At 32.0% G+C, this 22,361-nt stretch overlaps 3 protein-coding genes across 4 annotated transcripts; 1 reads left to right on the top strand and 2 right to left on the bottom strand.

Annotated features, from left to right (window-relative positions):
* Positions 1-69: 69 nt before the first annotated feature.
* Positions 70-3,888, bottom strand: LOC120186494 (E3 ubiquitin-protein ligase MARCHF8-like). Of its 2 annotated transcripts, XM_039190399.1 has the most exons (8): positions 3,751-3,888; positions 2,733-3,142; positions 2,422-2,542; positions 1,658-1,967; positions 1,136-1,208; positions 654-741; positions 489-568; positions 70-318 (listed from the first exon to the last, which is right to left on the bottom strand). In XM_039190399.1, exons 2-8 carry the CDS (start codon positions 2,775-2,777, stop codon positions 184-186), a joined length of 852 nt encoding a protein of 283 aa, XP_039046330.1. In that variant the 5' UTR covers positions 2,778-3,142; positions 3,751-3,888; the 3' UTR covers positions 70-183. The 2 variants fall into 2 exon arrangements, with proteins under 2 accessions (XP_039046330.1, XP_039046331.1); XM_039190400.1 differs by lacking the exons at positions 2,422-2,542; positions 2,733-3,142; positions 3,751-3,888 and adding an exon at positions 2,071-2,377.
* Positions 3,889-7,824: 3,936 nt separating this feature from the next.
* Positions 7,825-9,081, bottom strand: LOC120186483. The gene is made up of 3 exons (XM_039190384.1): positions 8,399-9,081; positions 8,007-8,256; positions 7,825-7,896 (listed from the first exon to the last, which is right to left on the bottom strand). The coding sequence occupies exons 1-3, from the start codon at positions 9,079-9,081 to the stop codon at positions 7,825-7,827; spliced, it is 1,005 nt and encodes a 334-aa protein (XP_039046315.1).
* A 1,442-nt stretch (positions 9,082-10,523) lies between these two features.
* Positions 10,524-13,567, top strand: LOC120186507 (CRIB domain-containing protein RIC7-like). Its single transcript, XM_039190410.1, has 4 exons — positions 10,524-11,015; positions 11,184-11,281; positions 11,870-11,942; positions 13,101-13,567. Exons 1-4 carry the CDS (start codon positions 10,970-10,972, stop codon positions 13,457-13,459), a joined length of 576 nt encoding a protein of 191 aa, XP_039046341.1. The 5' UTR covers positions 10,524-10,969; the 3' UTR covers positions 13,460-13,567.
* Positions 13,568-22,361: the final 8,794 nt, after the last annotated feature.

Genomic DNA, 22,361 nt, shown 5'->3' with positions numbered 1-22,361 from the left:
ATGATATTGGCATTCATCTGATCAATTATAACTAATCCAAACCATTGCAACAGAGTATGAAGTTTGTAGGACCAATTTTGTATCTGTAAAATCTATCATACAACAAACGTGCATATCTAAATTTAAGGCCTCGATTACTAAGCAATCAGCATAAAAATGCAGCACTGCATTCATTAGATCGAATCACACCGGGCTTGAATCTCCAGCTACCTGAACTCGCCAACCGAAACAGTAAATAAACAATGAATTGAGTGCCATAGCTGTCGCTAAACTCACCGTCCCGGAGATCAGTACAGCAAAAACAGCATTCATATGGACCTGCAGAAAGACATGGAAAGGTCTATGAGAACATGTTGAGTTCCGGTTTCAGGATGCATTTCGGTACATATTAGGGTACAAAGCATTAACAGAAAACGTTTCTATAGATACCATTCATGCGAATTGCTTGCAAAAGGAAGTTATTTTAATGCTTTTAAATCATTGCTCACCACACCATACAATAGATGAACGGCTAACGCGACAAGTGCAAATTCGAGAGCTGCATACGTCCATATATACTCCTTGATTGCTGCAAATGCGCAAAGCGGGCACAAGCCGACGTTAAGACAAACCACAACTCATAAAGAAATGTAAAGTTTGAGGTTCGGTCATACCTAAGACGACTGCAAAGATAGATGCTAAGAGGCCTAGGGTAAATGCGAATGGCGCAGCAATCAAACTGCCTCTCTTCATTTCCTGAATCTGCAAAATCACGAGGCATGAAATTGACTGTCAATATACAAAGGATATGTGCTCCGACACTTCATTTTTATTAAGTACTCCTGTTCAACACCCGTGTCGGGTACATTCTTGGACACGGGTATAAGGATATAACCCTCTAAAGACCCTGAAAACATGGCAAAAATTAACAAAAATTGATCACACCTGTGTCTAATACATCATCATATTCTACACTACACACGAGTACTAGAGTCCGAGCAATATATATAAGTTTACAAGTAACATTTTCTGCTCTTCCATGCTTAAGAACAAAGTTGAACCACTAGACGACTTCATTGACTTTGCCAACATTACATTCAGCAAAATAACAAGATCAATTCCGGTTCAATTTTCCGATAAAGGCACAAAAGCATACCAGTAGTTGCTCAAGGAAGAAGAAATAGCATATCGTGCTAATTAACACGAGAACCACAAAATCCTGCCAGACACTGCATAATTGAAGCACGTATTTAAGTTAAATTAGAGAAAACAACTAATTCTCAAGAAAGTAATTTGCTGTAGAATAATTATCTATGTTGCTCCGAGTCCAATTCTTCATTTTGTTTGAAGTAATCGTGTAGGACACCCATATCCGACACAAAAATAAAGATATCCATATTGGACATATACTCGTGTCTGACATACATACTCAAGTCTGACTAACATAGATAATTATTAACACTATATTATAGATAATTATTAACACTATATTGTAGGCATGCTCGGCAGTGAGCTTGGCATAGAGTTCTACATGAAAGAGAACAATGCTTGAGAGATTAAACAAAGATCTAATTCAAGTAAATATTTGAAGAGAATGCCATTAGATTTGAGTTCATTATCAAAGTGTCTTAGTTCAAAATCAACCATAATTAGATGCAAGATAACTAGCCGATACTACCTCACGGTTTCTGATGATAATCTCTGTGGATTAACAGTCTGTCTATTACCCCTTCGAGCCGTAGTAGTCATCCGCAGCAAGGTTACTGGTAAGTTCCTCACTTCTTGTCCGCATACCTCACAATTTTTGCTTCCTCTCGTACTAAACCATTTAATGGCACAAGCTTCATGCACAAGTTGTAGAGCACCTTTGCAGCTGCATTCCATTTTGAGTGTATTCTGCTCGTCGCATTCATCAAAACAGATACGGCACACGGCTTCCTCTTCCGGAATCTCCTCCTCATCGCTTTCTGCAGGAACGGGATTAATATCTGCACATCCGCAGGAACAGCAAACCAACCTCAAAACTTGAGACCAATAAACCGACAATAAATGAAGCCAAAAGTTTAAAAACATCGAGTTGCAAGTTCAGACCAATTTGCATGGTCATGTGTCCTAGAATAAGCAGCTCAAATTTTCAGACAGTTTAATTTCTCTGTCGATCTTTGATGCTTTGAATCTTCTTTTTCTTGAAACATTTGTATTAAGACCTGTGTCCGACACATCTGTGGACATGGTTATGAGGATATGATACTCCAAGGACCCTCAAAATGCATAGAAAAACATTAAAGATTGAGCATATCTGTGTCGGACAAATACTCGTATCTGACACTTATACCCAAGTCTGAGCAAGACGAGTTGAAGTAATGACACTGAAAGGACACTCAAATAATAAGGATGAAAAAAAGTAGAAAATTAGTCATTTTTGTATGTACCACTACATACCATCAGTGTTATCTGCAGGGACAAGCTCTTTACGTGTATCGAAAGATGCGGATCTCACTATAACGATATTCCGTCCGGGCACTGAAAGCGACCTTGAAACCACCCTAGGCATTCCTTGTTTCTGCATAAAGTTTACAGTAACCATCTCAAAATGCTTTTAAATTATCAGAAGAGGAAGGTATTTAGCATCTACAAAAAAAATAATGTTTCAGCTCTTCATAATGCTTGAAGTATCCGTGTCCAACGTATATTTGGAAATGCGTATGGCTCTCCAACCACCCTCTAAATAGCTAGTACCATAAGATACGTACATTTGATTCATTCCGTTCGCCAGCCATCCTTTCTGCATCAGGCATGCTAACCGACGGGAACAATTTCGATGCTGGTGTAACAGGCAGCGATGTACACTTTTTCCGAAAAAAGGGGATGGAAAACCAGTAATACTCGGACTTTCGGGACCGGTATTGCTGTCAGGAGTGAGGAGAGAGCTACACTCGCCATCAGCTATGTTACCTTTTTTCTTGAAGCTCAAGCCGCGCAAGAAGCCTCCAGGTGAAGAACTACCTTTTCCGGAACCCCAGGACGGAAGTAAACCCTTTCCACTATGGCCACCGAATCCTACTGGTCTAGGAGGTATTTGAAGTGAAAGATCCTAGGGCCAACCACTTGTTCCGGGCTTAGAAGGTCTGCTACCGAAGGGTTCCAGCAACGGAAAATTCGCCTGCATGTTAAGGAAGTTCAATTCAATTTCTTTAGCAGGCCTACACAAAACATCCAACATCATAAATCGCGTGACAAAACATGTACGAATGTAGCATTCGTTATTGTTTCTCGTGGTGCCCGGATCCATGCTTGCTCATACTGAAATCTGAATTTTATTCCGTTAATTATCCATTTGAGCGATTGTCGTGTACTACCATGAAATATGTGTTGTTAATATATTGTATACCCTCCCTCGAAAATATTTCTGAATCCTCCATTGGTTTCTCGGATTTCGGAATTTGTAGACGCCTATTTAATAGCGAACTCAATATCCTTGTATCTATCTCAGCTAATTTATGGATCAAGTATGCATATATTTCTTACAATTCATAACGTATACAAAATCTGAATCAAATTCTTCAAATCCCTAAACCCCAAACATAGCATAAGAGATCACCAAACAAAGTGAGAAAATTAAAAAAATCTCGGATTCTTTTTTTTAATCTTATTTTCAGCCCAATGGAAACAAAACCAAGAGCATAAATTCACACCGTAATATATATATATATATATATATATATATATATATAGAGAGAGAGAGAGAGAGAGAGAGGAAAAGAAGAGAACCTGAGAAGAATCCTTAGAAATTCCATTGCTGACAGCTCCAGCTTCAGCTGCTTGCATTGCTAATTCTTGGATAAACTAGTAAGAATTAAATAAATCAGTCGATAATTTAAAAAAAAAAGTAATAATGATTTTTGAGGAATTGATAAAAATAGTCAGGTCGGAGTCGACGACTTGGGAAGATGACCAGAAGCTCTGTCTGGAGGACAGCCCCGCCCCCTCCTTGCCCCGTTGTCTTGTCTTTTTTCCCCTCTCTCTCTCTACTCACTCGCGCTTATACGTATGTTCTCTAATCGATTTAGATCGTCGTCACGTGACATGTTGAATTTATAATCCAATGGCATTTTAAAGTTGGCATGTAGGGTTGATATGGTCGGGTTCAGTCGGATTTCGGTTAATCTGATATGAAATCTTATCCGAAAATGTATATTCTCTACTAGAAAATTGATTAAATCTAGGTGTAGGGGTGATTTCATCTGATCTGAATTTGATCTGATTTTTTAATATAAAATTCGAACCGATATATATGTAGGGATAGGATATTATTAAACAATGTAAAACATATTTAGTTTTATATAAATTTAAGACCGTTGATAAGAAAAAATACTAAAATTAACATTAGGAAGTGATAAGATATTCACTAGGAAAAAATGAATTAATCTCAATCATATATATATTATCCCTAAATATATAAGGTAAATTTAATTTTTTTACCCTAAATCCGAACTCGACCCGACCTGAGAATGTCCTCCAAAAAAAATTTGACCTGGTCTGAATCCGAAAACTTTTAAACAAATCCGATCAGATCAAGTCGAAACTTATCGAGTTCAAGTCTCGTGTCTATCCCAGTTCGCATGTAAGTAAATAATTTGAGGTGGAATTAGGAATTAATTTTATTAAAATGGTTTTAGTTTAATAAATTAAAGGATAAAATACATAAATAATCCCTCAAAAATAAGATATTATTTTATAAAGTCCTTCAACTCAACTTATCGAGTTGTTTATGTACTTATCAAATCGAATTAGCCTTTGCTCGACTCAACTCGTTAAGGTCTCTAGTCGAGCTAGAGTTCGATTCGAATCAACCCGAAACGAACTTTGATTGAGTTTTGACCGAGTTAAATTCTAAAAACTCACGAGTTACTCAACTCATTAAACACCCTAATTACGAGATGAATATATCAACTTAATTTTCTATATTTAAATTAACTAACACTTCAAACTCACTACCTTATTTAAAACAGTAAGATCTTATCTTATTAAATTAACTAATAATTGATATAAATTTTATTAATATTTATTATAGCTATTAATTTTTCTATTTTCAAGTAGGAAAAATAACAGATCAAAGAAATTCACTCAAAAACATTCTCCCCTATTTCCCCGCTCTTTTCCTTTCATTTCCTTTAAATATATATATATATATATATATATCTTAGCGTTCACATTTCCCTCTCAACAAATTACAATCGCAGCAGAGCCCAGAAAGGAAGGAAGGGAGTTTCTTTTGATAAATTTATTCAAGCAACCTTCCTTTGATCTTCTTTCTCTTTTCTATTTCATTTTAATTTTGATTTTCGCTTATTCTGAGGGCCTTTTTTGAAAATTTACTCAAATCTAAAATTTTAGTTTTTTTGAATTTTTTGAGGGGTAAATTAATATGGGGACAGAAGTTTTGCGGTATCAGGATTGTTTGATCGAACGGATCGGGGTTTCTCTGATGGCTTGTTCTTGCTGGAGATACGGAAACGGTGGAGTTAACCCTAGTTACCACAGAAACGGAAGATGTAAAAAGAAGCACGTTCAGAAGAAGCGGGTCAGGTCAGATCAGGCGGCTTCGAAGAGATCAAGCTCCAACGATAAGTTGGTGGTGGTGAGGAACAATGTTGGGATAGAGAAGGTTACGATTTTGAGGCGAAGCGGGGGAAACGGCGGATTTAGCCCTAGTTATTACGGAAACGGTAGGTTTAACAAGAAGCCCGTTCAGATGAAGCGGATCGGCTCGGATCATGCTGTTTCGAAGAGATCTAGCTCCAACGATAAGTTGAAGGTGGTGAGGAACAACAATGTCGGAATAGAGAAGGCTACGATTTTGAGGCGCGGCGAATTGTTTGATTCAAGGATCAACGGCGGGAGGGAAGACAAGTTTCCGGCGATCGAAAAATCCGACGTGTACGCCGGATCGGCTTTCGTCGTATCACCAGCACCGAGTTCGCTTCCTTTACCATCTTTCTCAAAGAAGAAACAAATTCCGATCGATGATTCAGCTACCAGGGATCTCAGGCGTTTGCTCCGGCTCGATCTCTGAGATCCGAATCCTGACCCGGATATAGATTTTGGGATCCGAAAACAGCCTTCGTTAACATCATCTCCCCTCTATTTCTCTCTCTGTTTGAATCTTTTCGTCTTTATTTAGATTCTCTCCTGAATCTTCAAGATCCGTTCCCCTGTTATATTTTTTTTTCGAACGGAGGAAGGATTTGAAAATAGGAGAAAATATTAGGGAGCGATTAGATAATATTTCCACATTGTCTTGTCGGTTGAAAGAGGAAATTAAAGAGGGTTGAAATGCAATATAGATATAGTGTGGGGTTGGATTTATAATTAAACGGGCTGTGAAATATATATATATATATTAATTCTCTGTTGTGGGGGAAACTAAGAAAGATTTGCAATCTCGTCCCTATGTTGTTATAAAAAGATAATTTAAGGAATTAGGGAGAAATTTGAGCAGATTTTTCTTTTATATAAATACAGATTTGCTCTGCTTTTATTGTAGTTTGTAAAGAGGGGGTTCTTGAGATTCCCCCTTTGTTAATATATCTTTAGCTATTTATTTTTTCTTTTAAAAATGTTTTAAATTTTTATTTTATTTGGCTTAAAAGATATAGAGAGTTGCCTTCAGTATTGTTACAATGAGTCTAGAGGCGTGCCTTGGAGGATTTAATCATAGAGCGAGGAGAACTTGGAGGATTTGATTGCACAATTGAATAGTCCTTTAAGGTATTATAAAACTCAACCATATTATTGAACAGTGTCTCGTCGTCGGGAGTTAAGTTATGATAAATGCTTAATGTCTTACACGATTTTCATATTATATTTTTCTTTTAAGGTATTGTTTGTGGGACACTGTAAATTTAGAAATATATTTTAGGGTTATACACGTATGTTAACAACATAATTTTTTTAAATTGGTAGATATAAATAAAATTTTAAGATGTTCATTGTCAGTAAAATGAGTAATTAATCGAAAAAACTCAAATTCAAGGTAGGTACGAAAAATTTTAGGGTAGACAACATCAGTAAAATAAGTAACTAATCAAAGAAAATTTGAATTTGCTCACCTTCACTAAGTTGTGGATACGCCCCTATTGTGACATGTTACAAGATAGAAAGATAAATAATTAAATATTTTACAATAATATTATTTTGAAAGTATATAATATTTTATTGTTGAGATTTTAATCGACCCTATAATCAAAATACCCTTACAAAGTAAGATTGGCCTAGATGTATCCCCTTGCCTCTTCCCCACATGCGTATCTAATTGACGTGTTTCCTCTCTTTATTTGATATCATTTTTCTTTCTTTGTATTTTAGGGTGCAATGATTCGTCGAAGTTTCTTAGTGTATGATGATTTACATGTATTAAATATAAGGGAAAACATATATAAATAGTATCCCGACTATTGTATATTATTTTATTAAGTTATTCGATTATTAAAAACTATAAAATATTTATCTAACTATTTATTATGTTTTAAATTCATCTTTTTTCATTAAAAATAAACGATATTATTAGTTGAACATTAACATATTAATTGTAATATAATAAAATTTGATCATAAATTCTTAAACCAACTATCATATCACAATCAACAGTGACGGATGTACATTTGTGTTAGGGTAAAATTCATTAAAATTCGAATTTCCTTCTTAAAACTCAAAGTTTTTCTCTTAATATATGTGTATCCACCCTTAAAATTTATCGTCTTTAGTTTTGAAAATTATACTTCAAAAGAAAACAAAAGAAAAAAAATATTTTTTTCTTTTGAATTAAGTACAATTTTCTCGATTTCAAAGCAAACTCAAGCCACCCTTTGAAGGGGCTTGGTGCAAATTCTTCTTTTCTTCCCTGCATTTGCTCCGCTGCATTTTATGGAAATTTCATGGCCACAAATGGTGCCAAAACACGAAAACAATCCCGGCGAACTTCGTCTTCGGGTGTGTTTTGTTTTTTTTTTCGGCGCCGTCAAAACCTTCCCCAGACTACTAGAAGAAACTCTGCTGCCGTCGCTATCGTCGTCACGGTCGTGGTCGTACATAGGCGGGAGTTCGACCCTCCACCTCTCTAGCTTCGAAACGATCCCTTCCATGCTCTCGTCTAAACTCCAACTCCCGACCAACGAACTCTCTGCGTCGTCCATCTTGTTTTGGTTCTTGATATTGGCGACGGCGGCCGCTACTTCCGATGGCGACGGACCCAGATCGGAATCGTATTTTAGAGCCCTGTTATCAAACCCGCCAAATGTTAACCCGCTTGACCCGTATATTATCGAGCTTGATTTTCTTTTTTTTGTTAGTAGTATTCTCAAACGTGTAATTCAACATTGAACTCCCCCTCGATTTGATCTTGTCGCTTCTTTCTGACGGGCCACCGCCGCCGCCGGTGTTGAAAATGGACGATCCTTTAAAGGAGATCATCGGCACATATTGAGATCCCAACATCGAACTCGAATCGCTCAAGGTTCTTCGAAGCTCGTGTTTGATTGGTTCAAATGAAAATCGGTTGTTGTTGTTGTTCCGATCACTGCTTTGAACCGGCTCATCTTCGCCCATAAAATATTGGTACCCGACCGCCGATGAACCCATTTGCATATACAACGGCATGCTCCTCCTCGAACCGTCGAGCAACGTCAACCCGATGTTTAAAATCCCTTGCGGCCGACCGGATGGTCGCCGGACCTGAAGCGCGACGAACCTCATCCCTAGCTCAAATTCAAGGCATTGGTCGCTCGACGACGTCTTTAAGAGATTCCCGATGATGATCCGAACGGTCCCGACGTGGATATCACGGAACCAATGGACGGCGTAGATTTCGACCATGACGGCGGACGTTTCACTGGACAAGAACTCGTCGTCGACCCGGAAAATGAACTTATCGTTCCACGTCGGGTTGGTGTGGCCTTCGGTGTCGATTCGAGTCGTGAGCTTCCGTTTCGGGTTGACCCAAGCCACCGCGTACGTCTTCATTCCGCGACGGACTATGGGTTCCAAATCTTGAGCAGATATCAGGTTGAGTTCCAATAGCCGGAGCGGTGTCGAAACATCCATAATCAGTGACGACGACGTAGAAGACAAAGAAACCGTCGCTAATGGAAGGTATTAATTTATTATCGTCGCTGTTTCTTTACTTTCGTCGTTATTATTGAATTATAATTTTGAATCATATAAAAATTATATAATTCAATATTAACGACGAATTACCGTCTTCGTCGCCAAAGGTAGTTTTCCACGACGTTATTATCAAATTATCATTCGATAATTCAATATAACGACGGAAGTTTGTACCGCACTTGGTCGCGAAAGGTATTTTTCACGACGGAGTGTGTACGGGAAAACTGAAAAATAAAGAAGAAAAATTTGAGGAAATAAAGAATAAACTCTCGAGGGAATTTTGGAAATGCAGTGTGGATTTGTGGTTACAGAGATGAAACCGTTGTTAGTTACATTTTTGTTCGGAGTTTTCTTTTACGGTCACTAATCAAAATTTAGATTTTAAAATAGAATTTAAGATTTTTCTATTTTGATCCTAGTCTCTTAGAAAACTAAATTAAACATTATCAAAATTTTATCACAAAGATAAACCTATAACCCATTTTATTTTAGGGTAAAATACATAAATGGTCCCCCGTACTATTTTTATTAAGTTCATTGACTATTAAAAGTTATAAATAACCCTCCGACTACAGAGTGTTGTTTTGTTGAGTCCATCGACTTTCAAAAGTTACAAAATGGTCACACAACTATTCATTTTCCAAACTCATCCTTTTCAGTTGAAAAAATGACGGTATTCCGAACTGAACGTTAACTTGCTAATTGTGATATGATAAAATCCGATTCCATAATCTCAAATAGCTATCACATCCCAATTATCATATTAACGTCCAGCTTAGACAACCACAAATTTTTTTAACAGAAAGGGACGAGTTATATGATATAACTTACACCTTGTAAAATTAATAAAACATTTATATGATATAAATTTAGGAATTGTAGAGTACGAATGATTTTAAATTTTATACCTACAACCAACTATATGGTTTAAATAAAATTATTTTTTTTTGTCAAAATAAATATGGGAAGAGCATTCCCACACTTACCTAACCCTAATTTGCATCCTACGTTATGATTCGTGCCATTTATATTAGATTGAGTCAAATACATGTTTTTATCTTAAAAATCAGATTAGATATAATATTTTTAAATAAATATATAATGTATCATCTTATTAAATCAATTTACTATTAACATAAAATATATTTTCAGTTATAATTTTATTTTCGGACTAATTTTCTAAAATAGAGAGAAATTGACAATTAAAAAGCAATTACTTTTTCTTATTATTAATTGGAAGGAAATGAAATATGCCAAATATGAATTTTGTAAAAGGGGAAAAGAATAGGCCAAAAATAGGCATGCAAATGCAATGGCGTTGGAAATGGAGAGCTTTGAACTTAAACCCTCCCCCTCCCATGGCATCTCCACCTGAAAAAGCGGTCAACGCTAGATTTTCCCGTTGACCATACACCCCCCTCCCCTTTGCCGCCAATCAAAACATCCCTCCCCTTTCCCTTCACTTCCATTCTTCGAGATTTTCCCACCCTTCACACACGTCTCCCCTCTCTCTTTTCTTGATTGTGGATAAGCCCCAATTCGAACAGAACAAATCGTTGCTTCGACAATCAAGGATCGAAAGGGTTTCCGCCCTTATTTTTCTTTTTGATTTCACACCTTTTTGACCCCCCCCCCCCCCAAAAAAAAAATCGTCGACTTGATTTCTTAGGATCACAAACATCGTTGAAAGGGAGGGGATCCTGAATCGGAAAAAATGGCGTTATCGTGAATGAGAACATTCACCGTTCCATCGTCTTCTTCTCCAGCTGATGCTGTTAATTTCGCATAGACATTGCCGAAGGATCCCAAATTACTCTCAAATAATATGAAGGGTCTTCTCAAAGGTTTAAGAAACTTTCACAATATGTTCGGTGAGTGTATACCCAAAATTTTATTCGAGTTTTTCAAATCGAGTATTAAGTGGTTCGTCTCGATTAATTAAGCATTCGAGTCGAATATATTTAAATCAAGTATTTATCAAATTTCGATTGAATCGATTTCGTCTCATTTACTGCCGATTTGACAAATTTTGGATGCAGATGTAAAAGAACAAGAAATGCAAATAGGGAATCCTACGGACGTAAAGCATGTTGCTCATATTGGTATGGATGGTCCTGCTGCCAGTAAGCCTAGCTGGGTATGATTTTCTTCCTTTATTTCCATTATGATCTTTAATTCTTAAATTATATTTGTCTTCTCCAATTGGGATATTGCTATATTAAGTTATTTGACTATTAAAAATTACAAAATAGTCCTACGAATATAAGGAGCTGTTTTGTTGAGTACTTCGACTATTAAAAATTGTAAAATGGCCGGGATATGATAAAATATGATTTTATAAACTCAAAAATTATCATATCTCAGTCAGCATATTAACATCCAACTCAGATAACAGTTAATTTTTTAATGAAAAATGACTAGTTTGGAATATAATGAATATTTAAGTGACAATTTTATAACTTTTAATAGTCGAGGGACTCGACAATGCAATTCTCTATAGTTGAGGGATCATTTTATAAATTTTAATAATTATTAGACTCAATAAAACAATATCCTATAGTCGAGATACAATTTGTCAATCTCATGGATGGTATATCTTTCATGCAGTATGTTCTTATAGGTTTATGTTGTCTGACACGAAAAAAAGTTAGTATAATTCATATTTAGATCGAAATTTACGTAAAAAAAACCGAAGAAAAATAACTGATTTTTTCAATCCATGCAGATGAATGGGTTTGATTCAGCTCAAGAGATCTCATCCCAAACTCTAGCCAATGATCTACAAGAGGGGGATTTAGGTTTGTTCTTTAAGTTTTATAATTTTGTACATTAAATTTCTAGAGTATACTACGCATTCAGGACTTAAATTATCAGTTTTGGTGTATTTTAGTACCTAAACTTTTAAAAATCATACTTAAAAGTTTAGTTTTTTATTTCATTTTAGTATCCGAGCATTAAAAACTTAACGCGTTTAGTACCTAAAATATTGGTTTTGGTATGTTTTAGTACCTAAACTATTATTTTTTTCAGAATTTAACATTAAATTTTGAACGGGTAGTAAAATGAAACAAAAACTAAAATTTTTAACCAGAGACGGAGCTAGGATTTTAGTTCAATGGGCAAAGTATAATTAACAATATAAAATAAGGGTAAAATCAAAATAAATCAAAATTTAAAGGACTAAATAGGTAATTATCCCAATATTCTTTTATGGAAAAAAAATTGGGCCAAGCTTTTATGCACCTTTGTACCTGTTTTTAACTACGGATATTAAAATAAAATAAAAATTAAATTTTAGTTATGATTTTGAAAAAAATAAAAATTTAGATATTAAAATAGATTAAAACTTATAGTTTAAGTATTAGATATGTAATTTACCCTTTTTAGTATTACTCTCTAAAAAATCAATACTTTTGACGGTTAGACGATATGAAATTACGATGTTTATCGTGTTTGTGAAGGAACCTATATAGCCCTAACAAAAACAAAGAGTGTTGTTTTGGTCTATTTTGGTATTTAAATTTTTAAAAATTATATTTAATGTTTAATTTTTATTTCATTTTAGTGCTCGTTTTTTAAAAATTTAACGCGTTTAGCATTTAAACTATCAATTTTAGTATATTTTAGTACCTAAACTTTCATTTTCTTCAAAATTTAACATTAAATTTGAAGAAATACTAAAATGAAACAAAAACTAAACTTAAGGTATAATTTTAAAAAGATTAAAAAAATTAGGTAATAAACAGATCGAAACTGATAATTTAAATACTAAACACTTAATCTACCCTTTTTAGTATTACTCTCTAAAAATCTATACTTTTGACGGTTAGACGATTGTTTGATGAAATTAGGACGTTTATCGTGTTTGTGAAGGAACCTATATAGCCCTAACAAAAACGAAGAGGGTTGTTGCCCCCTTGAACAAGTAATGTCACAAAGGTGATTTTTGGTGGCAGGAAATCATGAGCCATTGCCACCAACCGAGAAGCACAAGAAATCAAGGCGCAAGCCATCAATAGAGAACGGATTGGACGACAAGTCTCTGATAGACGGCGATAAGGGCAAGAAGCACAGACGCCACCGCTCGTCGAACCACTCGATGGAGTCCCACTCGATGGAGTCCCCCAGTCGGGAGTCGTCTTCTTCCCACGGGAGACGCCACTCGAACCTCAACGCCGATGGCGGCGAATCCGCCGACATGCCCGACATCCCAAAGAAATCCCGACGGAAAAAGTCGAAGGCATCGGAGGGGGGGTCCTCATCATCAAGATCAAAAACAGGTTCCTTGCCTGATGTAGGTGAGCTTGAATCTTAAAAAAAATGAATGAACGGCAAAAACAACAACGTGATAGGGGCTGCCCATGCATGGTTTTTCATGGCTCAACAGCACCAGATAACATAAAATGAAACAACAGGGTTTAAAAATCATGGGGATTTCTTGAAAATCACATTCAGTTTTATTTATTTATTTATTTTTGATAAAAAAAAAGATAGTATGCCTTCGTTATATTGACGATTGTTTAAGTTGAATTATCGCTTTGAAAATTTTAAAGCAACAATATTCAACTATCAAGTCTTCGATAAATTCATTATGGTATCTCTTTAGTTTCTTTTTCATTTTCTTAATAACTAATTATATGTTTTCAATTCGTTATATTAAACTCATTCAATAATTCTATATATAATAGATAGAGTAACCATACAATCATAATTTTATGGGTAAATTACACTTTTAGTACTTAAATTATCAGTTTTGGTCCATTTAAGTACCTAAATTTTTAATTTTTTAAAATCATACGTAACGTTTAATTTTTGTTTCATTTTAGTATCTTAATGTTAAAAACTTAACGGCATTGTATTTTTTATGGGAAAATTATATCGTTCATCACTCAACTATCTTCTCACTCCTATTTTGATACTAAAGTTTGAAAATTTTCAATTTGACTACTCAACTTTCAAATTGCTCCTATTTTAATCCCTCTAATTTATTTTACTATTAATTTTTGTGGCATTACATTTTTTATTATTATTTTATTAATATATAATTAAAATAAAAATATTGAAAGTTATAGTGATTAAATTAGGAGTAATTTGAAAGTTAAGTAATTAAATTAAAAAAATAAACTTTAGTGACCAAAATAAGGGTGAGAAGATAGTTAAGTGATGAATGATGCAATTTACCCACAAAAAAAGGTGTCATGTGCAAATCACCGGTTACATTTTTAACAACGAGTTACTAAAACGAAACAATGATTAAACGTTAGATATGATTTTAAAAAAATTGATACCAAAACTATTAGTTTATATACTAAACATTGATTTTAATTGGGTTATATCTAGGGGTGAGCAAAACTCGAATTGACTCAAAAAATCAATTTTTTCGACTCAACTTGACTCGAGAAAACTCGACTATAATTAACTTCGAGTTGTAATTTTATAAACTCGACTCAATTCAAAAAAAAATTCAAGTTCAAATCGAGTTGTAAAATACAACTCAAATAGTAAATTGAATTACTCAAATTTTAAGTAATATTGGATTGATTTTCAAGTTTAATTTGAGTCCCTCCACATTGTATCATAAATGTATATCACATAATAAAAAAATATGAAAAAATACATATGTATTGTATACGATTATAAAAAACCATTTAAATTAGAATCAAATAATATTATAAATATTTATAATTAAATTTAAATAGAAACTCGAAAATTTGAATCGATTTGAATTTTATAAACTCGATTCAACTCCAAAAAATTTCAAGTCAACTTCAAGTTATAAAATAGGACTCGTCAACCAATATAACTCAAAAATTTTTTACTCGACTCGATCAAACGCTCTCTCCACCTACATAGTCAGAATATTATCATAACCATACAAATCTACTAATTTTTATTATAACATAAGTACCCAACGAATTGTTTTTTATATAAATTGCCGGAAGAACTTTTTTTCCGACATAACCAAATTTCGATGGTTAAAATTTATTACCGAGAAAAGATTTTGTCACTAACAATAATTATTATATTTTATTGAGTAAATTTATTTTTCAAGTAAATATTTTTTTATGTTTTCAAGAAAATTACATAAATAAAATAATTTTAAAAAATAAAATATAGAAATATGATAATATTCAAAAGTCTCGTAAAAACAACATGGTGGACCAAATATGCGTCACTGAATATCATAGTTAGTGTTTTTGGACGGCCCAACAATGCTTCGGTAGATAGATGGTCGTTTCTCCTTTAAAAGTGCATAATGACTTTAAATTTTTATTTTTATATTTTTTAAATAGAATTAGTGATTATAAGAGTATTTTATCTGAATTTTTTTAAAATTATTTATAACGTATATTTATGTTATAAATATAATTGTACGGACCCGAAACATGTAGGGAAAACAACATTCACTTTACTAATGAGATTACTTAATGGGTTACAATTTAAATTTAAAAAATAATATTAAGATTTATTTCTTCTTATAGAAAAAACAACAACTAATTTTACTAACCAAAAATTTCAAACCAAATTACTAATTAGTGTGTGACGCGATCGATCCAAATTAGTTAAGGGAAAGCCTTTTAACCGGGAGGGTATCCAAAAAAATAAAAGAAAGAAAAAATATTCAAAATTACTATAAGGGCTTACAATTAGAATCGTAAACTAAACACATAATTAAGATATTCTTCAGACAAAAAACTAGTCACTTGAGTTCATATATGGACCGTACAATTAAAAGGTGAAAAACCGATTCAAAAGACCTCTAATAATAAGGTATATATGAATAGATCTGACTGTTATGGCAAATGAATCACAACATGAGATTAAACTATTAAAATATCACCGACAAATGCAAATCAGAGCCGAGCTTCGTAAGGAAATTATCTACAAAACACAAGTTGAGTATCCAAGTCTAATTCGATGATCTAAAACATAAAAGGTTAATAGGATAACAAGTGAACGCCTACTTTATTAATCGTTGTGACATCAAATCCATTCTTATGAAAATTAAGCCGCAAAACGACGAAACGGACGAAAAATAAAACTTATCTACAAGGATTAATTTGCGTAGTTCAAATTTAAGAGAGACTTAATCGAAAATAAGCCCAAAAAAGTTAGAGGCTGGGATTTAGTTTATCTAGTTTTAGATTTAATAAGATCTAAAATTCAGTTGAATTCAAATACATATAGAACTATAGACCGATAAGTATTATAATTACCTCTAAATATATAAAAAAAATGTTATTTTTATTAGTCGATAAATTTTCTTCATAAAATCAAAATGTATTCGACTTCATCGTTTATAAAATCCGAACTACTTGATCTTATTTTTTTTTAATATTTTATATTATGAAATTAAATAAAATAAATTTTATCAAATTTAAATAAAATAATTATATTTAGGGTAAAATCCACAAATAGTCTCCTACAATATGGTATTACTTTATTAAGTCATTTGACTATTAAAAGTTATAAAATTGTCCTCTGACTATATAATGTTGCTTTGTTAAGTCCCTTGACTATTAAAAGTTACAAAATGGTCACCCGACTATTCTTTATATTCCAAACTCGTCCTTTTTCATTTAAAATTGGTGATTGTTTAAGTTGGATGTCAACATGATGAATGAGATATGATAGTCATTTAAAATTCTATGATTTGATTTTATCATATCACAGTAAACACGCCAACGTTCAGTTAAAAATATTATATATTTTTTAACAGAAAATAACGAGTTTGTATGATTAGGTAACCACTTTGAAAATTTTAATAATCAATGACTCAACAAAATAATATTCAGTCGAAAAATTATTTTATAACTTTTAATAATAAAATCACCTAATAAAATAAATTAGAATAACCGCTCTCACGTCTTAAATACAAAGTGCAAGTGGCATGACAAATATCCCAAATGACACCAAAGAACATTTAATATTGAACTGTGGCATTCATTTAGCGCCAGCTGTCATCTATTTTTATAATATAATAAAATTCTGTACCCTGTGATTGATATTGACGAATCATTTGGTCACGTGAGATTGATGATTTTGCCCCACGTGTTTCTTTCACCTGACCCCTCAAATAATAGTATCAATAAATTACATGAATATTTATTTAATTACAAGACAATTTTAATTTGATTAAAATTTGATTATATTATTAAGTTAAATAATACTTGTTAAATTAATATATATTTGTATTATCACTACGTCTGGTTATCCAATTATAATTATATATATAATATATATTTTTGTTGCTCATTTAATGAATATATTGTTTGTATATTGGAAAATAATAATAATAATAATAACTATTTAAATATAAGCTTAAGGGTTATTATTGTCCGTGTAGTAAATTCAAATTAGCATTTTCGCCCATATCATTTTTTACATCAATTTAACCCTCTACAGTGACCATCTTAATCCTTGAAGTCCGTTGACTTTTTTCGCAAACATAATTGAATTTTCTGTGTCTGTGGATTAAAAGATTATATTAAAAAATTTATTAAACACACTGATTAGAACAAATTCCCAAAATTCTATATGTTGCTTGTTATCAATAATTAAAAAAATTAAATAAATATTATATTGTAATCATTAGACAATTTAAAAAAAAATTAGAAGTAGATTTTAAGTAGATCATTTAGGTTGGTAATAAAATTAAAAAAATCGATTATTACATTTAAAGTCTTTCATTTATTAATGTATTATTGTTGTTATATTCAATACTATAAAATCATTTACCACATACAATAAGTTTCATTTATCATTAAGTCAAATGATAAGAAATTTAATAATTTTAATTCCAGATTTTAAATTCCATCCTTTTAATTGAAAATTCATGCTAACGTAAAGTTATCTCAAATAAATGTATAATTAACTTCAATGCAAAAAATAATTAATATTCATATAATTATTCAAATATTAAAAAAAAAACTAACAAAATATAATTCAAATCCCAAGGTCCGAACACAAAACAAAATGCTACCAACCATAATCAATATGCATCACCCATTCCATACAAACAAACAAAATCAATTAGCTTTATATCATATTCTTTATCCACTACAAAAAATTTAAACTACTATATTGTCTCATTAAAATTATTTATTTTAAATTTTAGAACTATTTTATAAAAAAAGTTATAAACAATAACATTTAAATTTAATAAATTTATCTCATAAAATTATGTGCGTAGTTAACAAAAAAATAAAAGGGTAAACTATGCATTTAATACATAATGTTTTACTTTTGGTGCGTTTTAATACTTGAACTTTTAATTTTTATAAAATCAAACATAATGTTTAGTTTTTATTTTATTTGAATACTCCTTCGTTAAAAATTTAACGACATAATGGCGAGGCATTTTTAATAATTTTTAAAATTTTATATTATTTTTATATTATATTTTAATGAGAAAATAAACACAGTGACCAAAAATGCCTTATAATATACGATTTTAACCAACTTTTTTTGGATTTGCCAAAATGACCAACTAAATCGTAATGCAATCGATAATTCGCAACGCGATCTCCGGTATCGCAAATCAGTTTCCATATTCGCAACGTGAACTTCGACTATCGCAATGCGATTTTTCAAATTCGCGTTGCGATTTATTCTAAATTCGTTGCGATAGTCGCGATTTTGTAATAAATCGCAACGCGAACTTGGACTATCGCAACAAATTTGGAATAAATCGCAACGCGAATTTGGAAATTCGCAAAGCGAACTTCGACTATCGCAATGCGATAGTCGAAGTTCCCGTTGCGAATCTGGAAACTGATTTGCGATACCGGAGATCGCGTTGCGAATTATCGATCGCATTGCGATTTAGTTGGTCATTTTGGCAAATCCAAAAAAAAATAGTTAAAATCGTATATTATAAGACATTTTTGTTACTGAGGTTATTTTCTCTATTTTAATTAATTTTATTAAACTAATAAGATGGTGACACGTGAAGGGAAGGAGAACCACTCAACCGCCTAGTATATATTTAACTTATACTAAACTATACATATAAAATAAAAGAAATTTGTTAGATATACGATTGCAATTTAGAATATCTCACAAAATATTCAAGCATTTAATGACTAAATAAGATTGAAAATTAAGTTAATACATATAAGAATTATTATTTAACTTATAAAAAAATTAATGAGATGGAGAAAATAAAATTTATATAGTGTTTTTCATATATGGTCCTGAGTTACAAGTGTTTAAATTATACTCAAAGTTAACTTTTGGTGCGTAAATAATTTTTTGCTAAAAGTATATACATAAAGTTTATCCGTTACGTTTTTAGGTATTTATCGTTAAAAAAATCGTTAAGTAACATGTGTCACGTTCCGATTTTAAAAATAAAATATTTTTAAAAAATATTTTATTTTTAAAAACATCTAGATATGACAAATATCATTTAACGGTTTTTTTAACCGTAGACATCTAAAAATGAAACGAAAAAACTTTAATCATTTATTTTTAACGAAAAATTTTAGAAAATAAAATATTTTCAAGATTTTCTTTAAATACTTATTTTTTATATTAAACCATTTATTAATTATAAAATTTAAACTGTGTTTGAAAATAAATTGGACAGGGTCCATCCGAAAGGGCAAGCACATGGAACCTATCCAAATTTAACATCGATATAGAAACTTGACAATTACGATACGATGGGATTCGTTTAGAAAAAGGAAGTACAACTGGCATGATAAAGTCACCAGGGTCAATACTTTGATTTTCGTGTCCATTTTGTAATTTTATAAATTTTTGTATGAATTATTGATATTATCTTTTAGCACGTGAATTATGGTGTGCTGATGTGCTCCACCCATTTCACCTAACCCTACAATTTAATTATTTTTGGGGGTTAATTATGCGGATGTCAGTTTCGTTATAATTTTATTAAAACGTGATTATTATGAGTTAATTATTATTAACAATTAATAAGATATGTGTTGTGATAATTATTATAATCACGCATTTTATATTTAATATTTACATATTCTCTTAATTTATATCACACTTTTAAATAAATTTTAACGTAAAATATATATTTTAAAAGAAAATAAAATATTTTTAAACTAAGTTGATAATAAAATATATTTAATAAGTTAATATATATAAAATATTATGAATTTAGGTATTAACGCACTAAGATATAAAATATATATAGCATGTTGTGTGCTTTAGACCAAGCAATGCTATTGGCTTAATGGTTAGATACATGTTTAGTTTCCTAAGTGACTAAGGTTTGAATTTTTTTTGCCTCAATTTGTTTTCCTTTGTTTTATTTCAACAAGAATGTCGTGCATGTCACCATTTGAATGGTGAAAATAAATACATTCAATTAAAGAAATATTAGTTCTCTAACCAAATGGTGACAAGTAAATGACATTTGACATCATTCGATTGGAGTATTAAATTTATTTTAATTTATTGAAAGTATAACTAAATTGAGAGAATATGTAAATAACATGGGCTAAATATGTGATTATATAAAAATATTTAAATGTTGTTAACTGCAGTTAACTCATGTTGATCACGTCTTAATTGAATAAAAACGAAAGTGATTATATCTTATGATTTTTAAAATAAGTGAAAAAATAGACAAAACACAAATATAAGTGATCATCCGTATTGTTAACCCATTTTTAATCACTTGGTTTGAAAATATTAACTTATATATATTTAAAACTAACTTTGGATATTTTGAATTTAAAATTTTAGACAACAAACATTCATAATATTTGAATCTGTATCATAAAAAATAACAAGAATTATTTATTAGGGAAGCCACTTGCCACCTAAGTGTGTTTATTGTTGAAAAACGGTGTCATGTGCACCGAAATAATTAATTGCTTTGTCAAAAGGGACACCGAGAGGTGCAGAAAATATTTATTTTTTTATAGTAAAATCATTTTTTAGTCATTGTAATTTAAGGTATTTACAAATTAGTCTTTAAGTTTCAACTATAAACACCCTAGCTCATTTAGTTTCAAAATCATCCCAAAGCATTCTAGCTTTCTTCCAATACTAGATAATTTAGAGAGTTTCTTGAGAGTTATTTTCTCCTTTTTTTATCAAGAGATAATTACAATTGTTTTCTCATTGGTAGATCGAGAGAAGTTGTAATTCCTATTTTCTTATAGTGAAATTCTTCTACCGTTACCTGTGGTTTTTACCCTATATTATTTAGGGGTTTTCCACGTAAATTTTGTGTCTCTTTTATCTTTATCTTTATTTTCTCAAATTATCAGTTGCAATTTTGCTCTATCCGATAGCTGTCTTCCGCAACAATTGGTATCAGAGCCAGATTTGAGTGTGTAATATATGCTTATTGTCTTTGTGGTTGCCACCAAAAGGTGGATTCTCCAACATAAGAAAGTAATAAGGTATTACTCATTCTTTGAAGGTTCCAGAGAACTATTTACGATAGTGAAATAGTGGGAGCTATCTAGAAGCTATGACAACGAAATTTGATATTGAAAAGTTCAATGGGAGAAATTTCTCATTATGGAAATTGAAGATGAAGGTCATCATGAGGAAAGATAGTTGTCTAGCAGCTATCATTGAAAGGCCGATAAATTTCACAGATGACAACAAACGGATTGAAATGGACGGGAATGCTATGGTAAACTTTCATATAGCATTAGCAGATGAAGTATTATCAAGTATCGAGGAGAATAAAACGACTAATGAGATATGTGATCATCTCACCACATTGTACGAGGCCACATCACTGTACAATAAAATTTTTCTTAAGAGAAATTAGTACACTCTCTGTATGTCAGAATCTACTTCAGTGACGGAGCACTTAAATACACTGAATACTTTATTTTCTCAGCTTACATCCTTAAGTTGTAAAATAGGGGAACAAGAACGTGCTGAACTTCTACTTCAAATTCTATTGGATTCGTATGATCAACTCATCATCAACTTGACAAATAGTAATATCTCCAGTCTAGTTTTCGATGACGTTGTAGCTGCTGTTCTACAAGAAGAAAATCAGTGCAAGAACAAGGAAGGCAGACAAGTAAATCAGACACAAGCAGAAGCGTTGACAACAATAACAACGATGAGAGGGAGATCAACAGAACGTGGCCAAAACAGCAGTCACAAACATGATAGATCGAAGTCGATGAACAAGAAGAATTTAAAGTGTTACAACTATGAAAAGAATGGTCACTTGAAGAAGGATTGTTGAAGTCTAAATAAAAACT

The sequence above is a fragment of the Hibiscus syriacus genome, unplaced genomic scaffold (genome assembly GCF_006381635.1).
Source record: "Hibiscus syriacus cultivar Baekdansim isolate YM2019G1 unplaced genomic scaffold, ASM638163v2 tig00113548_pilon, whole genome shotgun sequence".
Taxonomy (NCBI): domain Eukaryota; kingdom Viridiplantae; phylum Streptophyta; class Magnoliopsida; order Malvales; family Malvaceae; genus Hibiscus; species Hibiscus syriacus.
The sequence above is the reverse complement of the archived record's forward strand: the minus strand, read 5'-3'. Positions and strand labels throughout refer to the sequence as shown.